The 8,676-nt window shown below is 34.8% G+C and overlaps 1 protein-coding gene across 4 annotated transcripts; it reads left to right on the top strand.

Moving 5' to 3' along the window:
* Positions 1-1,458: 1,458 nt before the first annotated feature.
* On the top strand, positions 1,459-7,774 carry LOC147380960 (putative inactive beta-glucosidase 33). 4 transcript variants are annotated; one of them, XM_086431008.1, is made up of 10 exons: positions 1,459-1,791; positions 2,852-2,908; positions 3,010-3,345; positions 3,440-3,628; positions 3,794-3,885; positions 4,543-4,603; positions 5,693-5,757; positions 5,973-6,044; positions 6,615-6,857; positions 7,584-7,774. In XM_086431008.1, the coding sequence occupies exons 7-9, from the start codon at positions 5,727-5,729 to the stop codon at positions 6,752-6,754; spliced, it is 243 nt and encodes an 80-aa protein (XP_086287134.1). In that variant the 5' UTR covers positions 1,459-1,791; positions 2,852-2,908; positions 3,010-3,345; positions 3,440-3,628; positions 3,794-3,885; positions 4,543-4,603; positions 5,693-5,726; the 3' UTR covers positions 6,755-6,857; positions 7,584-7,774. The 4 variants fall into 4 exon arrangements, with proteins under 4 accessions (XP_086287134.1, XP_086287133.1, XP_086287132.1 ...); XM_086431007.1 differs by lacking the exons at positions 5,973-6,044; positions 6,615-6,857; positions 7,584-7,774 and having other exon boundaries at positions 1,494-1,791; positions 3,010-3,133; positions 3,242-3,345; XM_086431006.1 differs by lacking the exons at positions 5,973-6,044; positions 6,615-6,857; positions 7,584-7,774 and adding an exon at positions 4,196-4,306 and having other exon boundaries at positions 1,497-1,791.
* The last annotated feature ends 902 nt before the right edge of the window (positions 7,775-8,676 follow it).

The raw sequence follows: 8,676 nt of genomic DNA, 5'->3' as shown, positions 1-8,676 counted from the left end.
TAGAATATTCTGTAAAAACGTTTTAACATTGCTGTCCCAACCTTCATTCAGAAACAATTCCAGATTTACAGATTGAACTTGCATCGATGATATCTAAGGCTTCCGATAACGAAATTGAGTGAAATCAGGTTCTAAATTAATCTACTCGATGAGATCTAAGTTTTAAGAAAGGTTCCCAGACTTAATTCTCACTAAAATATTCTGTAAAAATGTTTTAACATTGCTGTCCCAACCTTCATTCAGCAATAATTCCAGATTTACAAATTGAACTCGCATCGATGATATCTAAGGCTTTCGATAACGAAATTGAGTGAACTTAGGTTCTAAATTAATCTACTCGATGAGATCTACATTATTAAGAGGTTCCCAGACTTAATTCTCACTAAAATATTTTGTAAAAACGTTTTAAATTACTTTCCCAACCTTCATCATTCCATCATTTTCATATGTCAATTTGAATCTTCCATTATTTAGGGGTCATCAAAAAGTGATCCTTAATTGGAAAAAAAATGCAATACCCAAAATCATCTACAGTCAAGTTACAAAAATAAATAAACAGGAAAAATAAATAAAATAAATCGAACTGAATAAAAAAAACTAGGTCATCTTGGCAATGCTCCCATACTTGGGGTTTTTCAAGTTTGATCCTCAATAGTTCCCAGTGGAGTCGCCACTGAAAGCGCCCTCGATCCGCGGGGTACGCGGATCCGCTTTTGACCCTTGAGGTTTGGGAGTCGCCACCTAGTTATTATGGTTTAGGAACCAAACTGACTCTAAAACGGATAATGAACTAATCTACTATAGAAAATCTGAATCCGGGGATCATGTTACGGGGTTGGAAGGTGTTAGGCACCAACCCCGCCCGGCTAATGCCAGTCTCTACTTATCCCAAGTTAGACTACATTGCTAATGACCAAAACCTAGATAAAAAAATAGAAAAATGTTACCTTCGATACGCAAAGGTTCTATTCCCTCAGATCTGGTGAAGCTGCTCCTTGTACCATACTCCTTGCTTCGTTCTGTCTCCGGATCTGATTTCTGATCTCCGAGGTAAGGTATCTCCTTCTTGGATCTAGATGCTTTGAATTTGTTGTGGATTTTTTGGGTGTTTTTGAAAGGTTTCTAAGTGTTTTTTAGGCTAAAATCGAAGTAGGGGTGTTAGGTAAGGAGTTGGGACTCCAAAATAAGGATTTTGGGGAGGTTGTGGAGGCTTCTTCACCTACTTTTTCTAGGGTTTTTTCTTTGATACGAAAATAGGGTGTGGAGGCTCCTATCACTACGTCATATTGAGATTTTGGCGACTCTAGAATTACGCTAAAAATGACTGCTAAAGACTGTCGTTTAATCGTCGTTTCAACGATAAGTAGTAAAAGTTGGGGTGCCAATAGCCACACGAATTTTTTTTTCTCACCTTCGTTTACAGAAGCTCGTCTCATTCTTTTCTGTCTCACTCTTACTGATACACTCTCACTGATCTGTCTCTCACTCTCACTAAGTAAACTCTATCTCTATCTCGACTCCGTCGCTCTCTCGTCGCTCTTCTCGCTTTCTCTCGAATCTCTCTCTGTCGAATCTATCTCTCTGTAAGTTTCGATCTAGAAGATCAACTCTCTAAGTTTCGATCTAGAGAGATAGATCAACTCTCTCTCTGTTGAATCTCTTTCTCTAAGATTGACTCTCTCCAAGTTTCGATTTGCAAATTTTAGGGCAGAATCGATCAGAGTTTGATAGAAGATTTTAGTGATTTGTTCGATCTCCCTCCCTTTGCTTGGTTTGTGATCGAATCTTCAGGTATGTTAAAGTTTTTTATTGAATCTCTGATTTTCCTTTATTAATTTAGGGTTTCAAACGTTTTCTTCAATGTTAAAGCATGTTTTAGGGTTTTGTTTGATTCTGTTGCAAGCTGCAATTAGATCCTTTGTTCTTAACAATAAGATGGAGTTTGGTTATGGAGTTTTATATCTTGATCTAGCTCTTACATCTCTTTAATTTTAGTTTTGAACATGAGTTCCTACCTTTCTTACCCTTCTTTAAGCTTAATTTTAGATCTGATTATCTTTTATATTCATCAATTTGTAATCTGAATATGCCTCTTTTCTGAAAATTTTAGAAGATCCATTACTTTTTTCAATTTTGTTTGCAAATTTTTTTTTCTTCAATTCCACTGATTAACATTGGCTCTGCTCAAATTCAGTGTTACTTTTATTAACAGCTTTCTTTCGTAAAGCGTTACGTTATCACTTAAAAAAGTAGGATTGGAAATAGGCTTCTTGTCTAGTTCTCATTTGAGCTATTTGTCAAGTAAGATCAAAAGTAGGCTTCCTGTCTAGTTCTCATTTGAATTATTTGTCAAGGGACGATGATAAGAAGAGAAGTACCAGAAGTTGATCTACACACAACTTTTAGATGAAAGCCTGTGTGTGTAAGGAGTTTTTCCTTCAATTCGTTCGGTTCGATGATGATTTTCAGTCGAGTGTTATGTTACTAAAAAAAAATGTGCTAAGCTGATGAGTCAACAACATGATACCATGTGATCAACAAAGAAATTAGTAAAATCCAAATACTTAATTATTCTATTTTTTTTAATACATGTGACATCATGTCATTGATTCATCAACTATATGCACATATTTTTTGTTTTGGTTTTTTTTTTTTTTTGTTTTTAATTGACAACAAATTCCTATTAAAGAATGCAGTTTAGAATTGACGAGGTAATTTATTTTAATGGTAACTAACCAATGAAAGGGTCTTTAAGGCTTTTAAATTTTGGAATGACAACACATTTTGGTGAGGTTGCTAAATTTCATTTTTGGTTTGTTGTCTCACTAATGCTTTCATGGCCTTTGTGCAGATAACAATGTCTGCTGTCAGAGAATGGGCTGCATCTCAGAATAGTAAATTTCTTGAGGTTAATTTCCCAACCCATACCTCTCTTCTACTGCCTTAACTGTTTCAAAACCTATAAAGCATTACTTATGTACTCTAATCCTTGAATGTTATTGCTGTCAGGTCGTTGCTGTAAACAACATGGGGAAATGGAAAACAGCCACCCAAATGACTGCACTAACTACAATCCCCATTACTTATCACCCTTGAGTATCTTTTACTTGGGCATATGCTAATGCTTAGACATGTAAGTATCTTTTACTTTCAGTTTCTGTTAGCTTTGAGTTTTACTTTTGTCGTTTGCATATGCTAATGCTTGTAGTGGTTACCTTCCAATGTGATTCGTATTGAGCAGAGTTTGCCAAATCATTTTCACCACCATGTACCTCAGCAGCAGCCAGACACGTCAAGTGTCAACTCGTCGACTACTTTGGATATTTACTAGCCCTTTTGATATTTGTAGGATCTTTCTTTATTGCCTTATCAATTGATTTTTTAGTCTTATTATTCCTATTGTCTTTGAGTATTAATTAATGGCTTCTTTCACACACAGGCCCTGCACATTGTGAGAACACTGAGGCATCATATGCACCTGTTTCCTACTATGGCCCACCACAACGGGCACCCTCCTCACAAATACTGAGTCGTGGGTGGTCTTTTCCTCCTCCCAGAACATTGAATTATATGCACCCTACACCTCTTAGACCACCACCTGAAAATACAATCCCCAGAGCAAATGGAGGTGCATTATCTTGTTACTTTTAATATATTACTCTGTTGGTCTCCCTGCAACATTTTATATATATATTTTTAGTTCAATTCCACTTAGCATTTACCGCCATAGAAGTTATATAATATTGCATCAAGATTGTTTTGTTTAGTCTCTAATGGTTTGGTGTGTGGGCAGGCCAATGTGGGCAAGGGACTCTCTGAATTCTTGGGACTCCACAACTCCTCTGCTTTTCTTCCCGCCTCCAGAAAAGTCTCCAGACCTCAGCGGTGAGTTTACTAATTTTCAGAGTTTTCACATGGATAGAATGTATCTTGATTCGCTGCCCTTGCTCGGTGAGCAATTCAAATGAATGCCATAAATTTGAAAAAATTGTTCATGACAGGTTGTCACTTATTTAGTTTCTTATGAAGTTTCATTACTTTTGTTTCTATTTATTTATTCACTTAATGATACAAAACTCTGTTGATGACAATTAAAATTTTGGTATACTATACTGGTGGAGAAATTTAGGTTTTCCCTGATTGTTTTTTAATGGGACTATTGTTACTGTAGTAAATAAGTAGTGTTTTTTTGCAGCAATTGTCTCTAAACCAAGAGGTAGAAGGTCTTCAAGACCTTGACCAGTCAGTAGAGATTTTGATTCGTTTGCTTTGTGCTGTTCCTGGGTGGGGAGAGAAAAATGTTCAGGTACTTAAATCTATTTGTTTATATGACTGAAGGGGATCTATGGGGGTTTTATGGATGCTTTAGATAACTTCTCTCATTTTTAGGGACATCAATTCTAGTCTTGAATATATCTAAACAGTAGCCATGATTGCTTTGAACTTGCTTCTTTTCCTACATCCTTATGTTCATCTACGTGCCCTTTTTTGGTTGGGTTTATTGACTAATGTATTCTTAAACAACTTTCCGTCATTTTTTAGTGTCATTGAAAGTTCAGTGGCGACCATTCTATGACACTTTGGTGAATACTCACTTCATGCGGTGAGTTTTCTGTTCTACCCTTTCGTTCTGATGCTTTATGTTCTTAAATAATTCAATGGGGATTGGAATTTTAGGATATATGCAATACTTGTCTTGGTGCACATGCATGTCAGTGATTGTATATTTGTGATCTGATTAGATTACCATATTCATTGAAAATATTTATTTATGACATTAAAGATTGTGATATTTGTTTTATACTCTTCTGCAAAAACATTGCAATCTTCAAATGGCTCCCCCTATTGACACCAATCATTTTCTTAGTAACTAGATTGCTAAATAAGCTACCATTTGATGACGCTTGGGTTGTCCCATTGAAGTAGTCTGCCCATTTTTTTTTACCATACAGTTGAGTTTTCTGGATACACCTTAGACTACTTGTCATGGTTGCATGCCTTTCTTTGTAAATGAACATAAATGGTATATATTATCAAAAGGAGGTGGAGGAGACGTACCTCCGACAAGGAGAAGGAAATTGAAGAACAAGCAAACAATGGAAGATGTGTTGGCACCAAACTGCTTGCATCGAAGAACACATGCCAAGATGTGTTGGTAAAACTTGCCAACACATCTTGATTTTGGGGTGACAAAATTAGACATTATCCTAGCTGTCTTGATTTGTCTTTCAGGATGTATGAATATGACACTTCCAGTGTCTGAAAATTTCACATATTTGTGTTCAAGTTTATGATTCTTGGTGCATAGAAGAAACATTTTGTCTCCCGATGACACTTGTTTTTCCGTTGTTGCTATAGCTGTATCTTTTCTAAGAAGTTAAATTCTCATTATCTATTTTTTTATAGTAGGGATGATCTAAGGTGCTTATCTTATACTCTGTATATGCAACCATCAAGCTTATTGGGGTATTACATAAGTTTGTTGGTCCAGGTGATGGTTCTGTTCCACTTGAGGAGCTAATATCTTTAGTTTATACAGTAAAGGAAAAAATTTGATACAATCCTTCCTTCCCAAACGGAAAATGAACATTAATTAATCGTTGACACCACTGTTGCAGGGATATTTTTTCTGAAATATGTGGCAGCGATGATTGTACCCAATACTGACTCTATCACTTTATTGTAATTGCAGGAAGATGTGAAGTTGATGAAGCAAATGGGAGTGGATGTGTATAGATTCTCCATCTCTTGGAGCAGGTACTGCCCCTAGTATGTTCTTCAACTAGTATCTTGTGTGATAAAATTCTTAAATTGTCCTTTTTCCCTTAATTAAAATTCTTAAATTTCAAGATACATCATCATGTAATATTCTAACATAATCACTTGGCAAGGCATTACAATCGAGCAAAAGATAAAAAATCTTTTTCAATAGCATCTTTTAATGAATTTCTTTGACTTTTTGGTGCTTGCAGAAGGAAGGGGGGAGATAAATCCAAAGGGCAAAGAATTCTACAACAATCTCATAAATGAATTACGTGCAAATGGTGAAATTAATTGTCCTTCTTATCAATAGTAATTTTAAGTGTACTTCATTTTCTTAAAATTAAATCCATCTTGATTGAAGTTCATATCATACCATGATTGTTTACTTAGCAATTGGTGTAGCCATTTTTAAATACATGGTTTTTTGTCGACCTCTGATGAGCTAGTATGCATTTGTTTTCACTTCCGCATGCTGTTTGATATGATTTATAATCTCATAAGCTTACTAAACGTGTGGAACTAATTGTCATTATTATCATTTGAGTATGGGATTTAAGAATTGTTTTGTCAAAGTTAGCTGATTGTTTTTTTAAGTACACAGCCTTTCGAATATGATTGGCCACAGGGTTGGAGACACATGGCGGAATCAAGCATTTGATGTCCTTTAAGGTCAATTTGGTTGTCTTTTTTTATTCTAATGAAACTGTATGTTAGAGATTCTGCTCAGTTATAAGCTTCGTTTGGTTGCTTATGATGTACTTTGGTAATATTCTTGTTTCATCTCTTCAATTTTCTTAAATTTTTTTGTTAAATGTCTTGTTCTTTATCTTTCTTTATTTTGATTGCTTTAGATCCAGATGCTGAAGTGGCTTTATCACCAAAGGATTACTTGCCACAAGTAGATTTATTTGTGAGATACACATCAAAGGCTTTCAAAGAGATCAGAACTTACAGCTTCCCAGGAGAGGCCCTAACCTTCCATGGGAGCTGAAGCAGTGTGACAAGTGCTCCAAGAGATATGGAGTTCAATAAGACTGCAAGGTTCATTCAAGAATAAGATAATATAGATGTGATTGTGCTACCCTTTTTTCAAGGTAATTTCTTTAATTTTTTTTAATGAAAATTTTCTCTAAGGTTTGTATGTCTGTTTTTTCTTTCTCAAAGTCCTGACTTAGTTTCTACACCCAGTCCCAACGATTGCTAGGCCTGTGCCCGTGCGTGTGTGCCTGTTGGTAGGAACACATTGTTGGCACGGTGTGGGTCAAGCTAAAACTGTACTGCTTTTGAGTTCTTCTTATCCATATATATATATATATATATATATATATATATATATATATATATATATATATGTGTGTGTGTATGTGTGTGTGTATACTTGGTAGGGTCACATGGAAATGGCATAGCTTAAGTAGTTTTATGAGTAATAATGTACCAACGATAGTGGCTCTTTATAATACTTGTAGACCAATTGAAGGTACATTTATAGACATGTTGGGTCAAGAGGCATTGCAAGGAAACAAGAAGCATTGGTCTGTTGGACCATTCAATCCAATATTCATTGACATCGATGATGAAGGGTCATTCTTGTTTTGGTTTCAATTGTGATTTTATTTGAGAAAAAGTGGAGATTGGCCTTTTTGAGAATTGTGATTTGATATCATTATAATCTGCTCTTAACATTGTTTATTTTTCTGGATAGAATATATTTTTTTGCTTTGCATGTTTGTCACCATGTCGTACATCCTTTTGTCATTCAAGTGGATTTCTGATGTTGGAGGCATGTAGCTTACTTTTGAAGCAATTTCATTGCTTTGCAGGATCAGGTTGTCCCTTTTTGAAGCAATTTCCAGTATTCAAGTGGATTGCTAGTTAGATTTATGAAAGTTGAATATGAGGGGCATTTGAGTCTTTTCATGTTGTTAATGGGGGTCTAGGTCATTAATTTCAAAATATAGGGTATTTCTAATATTCAATAATATGTGAGGGTGGCAAGTGTAAAATAATATTTTTTTTTTTTAAAATACCATATAGCGACGGTCGGTGACCGTCGCTATATCTTTATTTCAGTGTCGTTTTTTCCAACTGTCTTTGACAGTCGTTTTTAAAAAACCACTCCTTTTAAAACAACTCTTTTTACGACTGTAGGGGCAGTCGTTTTTGGCGCATTATGACGTAGTGTATTTATAAAGTTTTTTAGGAGAATTAGGGTTTCATTAGGGTTTCTTTTAGGGTTTCAATTAGGGTTTAGACTTTGGTCTCATGAGATGGACTTAGTCTTTAGGGTTTTAATTTAGGGTTTTGACTTTTAATCTTATGAAATTGACTTGATTAGTTTAGATTAGGGTTTTGACTTTTAGTCTTATGAGATTGACTTGATTAGTGTTTTGATTTAGGGTTTTGACTTTAATCTTATGAGATTGACTTAAATACTTTGACTTTAGTCTTTCTTGATTGACTTTAGTCTTACTTGGTTGACTTTAATGTTTCTTTTTACATTTTTTAATGGTTTATTTATTAATTTCGAAAATTTTAATTATTAAAGTTGTAAAATTACTGTTTTGCCCTCGGAGAGGATTTTTTACGTTTTAAGTCGTTTTCAATATTCCAGGATGTTTTGGAATTAGTTTTTCGTGAGGAATTTAATGGGAATGTTGGTTTTTGTCATTTATGAAAATTTTTGTGTGAAATGGTCGTGAATTTTATGAGGGGTATTTTCGTAATTTTGTCAAATTCTGTGAAAATTGGCAAAATAATTTATTTGGTTTCGATTTGTTGTTTTATGTGTATGAGTGGGTTTTCCTAAGCGTAATGCAGGCTCTTGGGTTATTTTGATGTTAGGGGTATTTTGGTAATTTGGTCATTTTTTGTGATTTTTATAGTGAAGCTTCTTTTTGGTTTGCAAGATGATGA

This window comes from Akebia trifoliata, unplaced genomic scaffold (assembly GCF_017979445.1).
Source record: "Akebia trifoliata isolate Shusen 1 unplaced genomic scaffold, ASM1797944v1 Contig00854, whole genome shotgun sequence".
NCBI classification, from domain to species: domain Eukaryota; kingdom Viridiplantae; phylum Streptophyta; class Magnoliopsida; order Ranunculales; family Lardizabalaceae; genus Akebia; species Akebia trifoliata.
Note: the sequence above shows the minus strand (reverse complement) of the source record. Positions and strands in the feature narration are given on the sequence as shown.

Bases quoted from the DNA above. Each gene is read 5' to 3' on its own strand.
- LOC147380960 (XM_086431005.1), top strand. From the start codon at position 3,267: ATGTACCTCAGCAGCAGCCAGACACGTCAAGTGTCAACTCGTCGACTA. The intron at 3,346-3,439 runs GTAGGATCTTTC...TTTCACACACAG, and splicing joins TACTAGCCCTTTTGATATTT to GCCCTGCACATTGTGAGAAC. The intron at 3,629-3,793 runs GTGCATTATCTT...GTGTGTGGGCAG, and splicing joins AATCCCCAGAGCAAATGGAG to GCCAATGTGGGCAAGGGACT.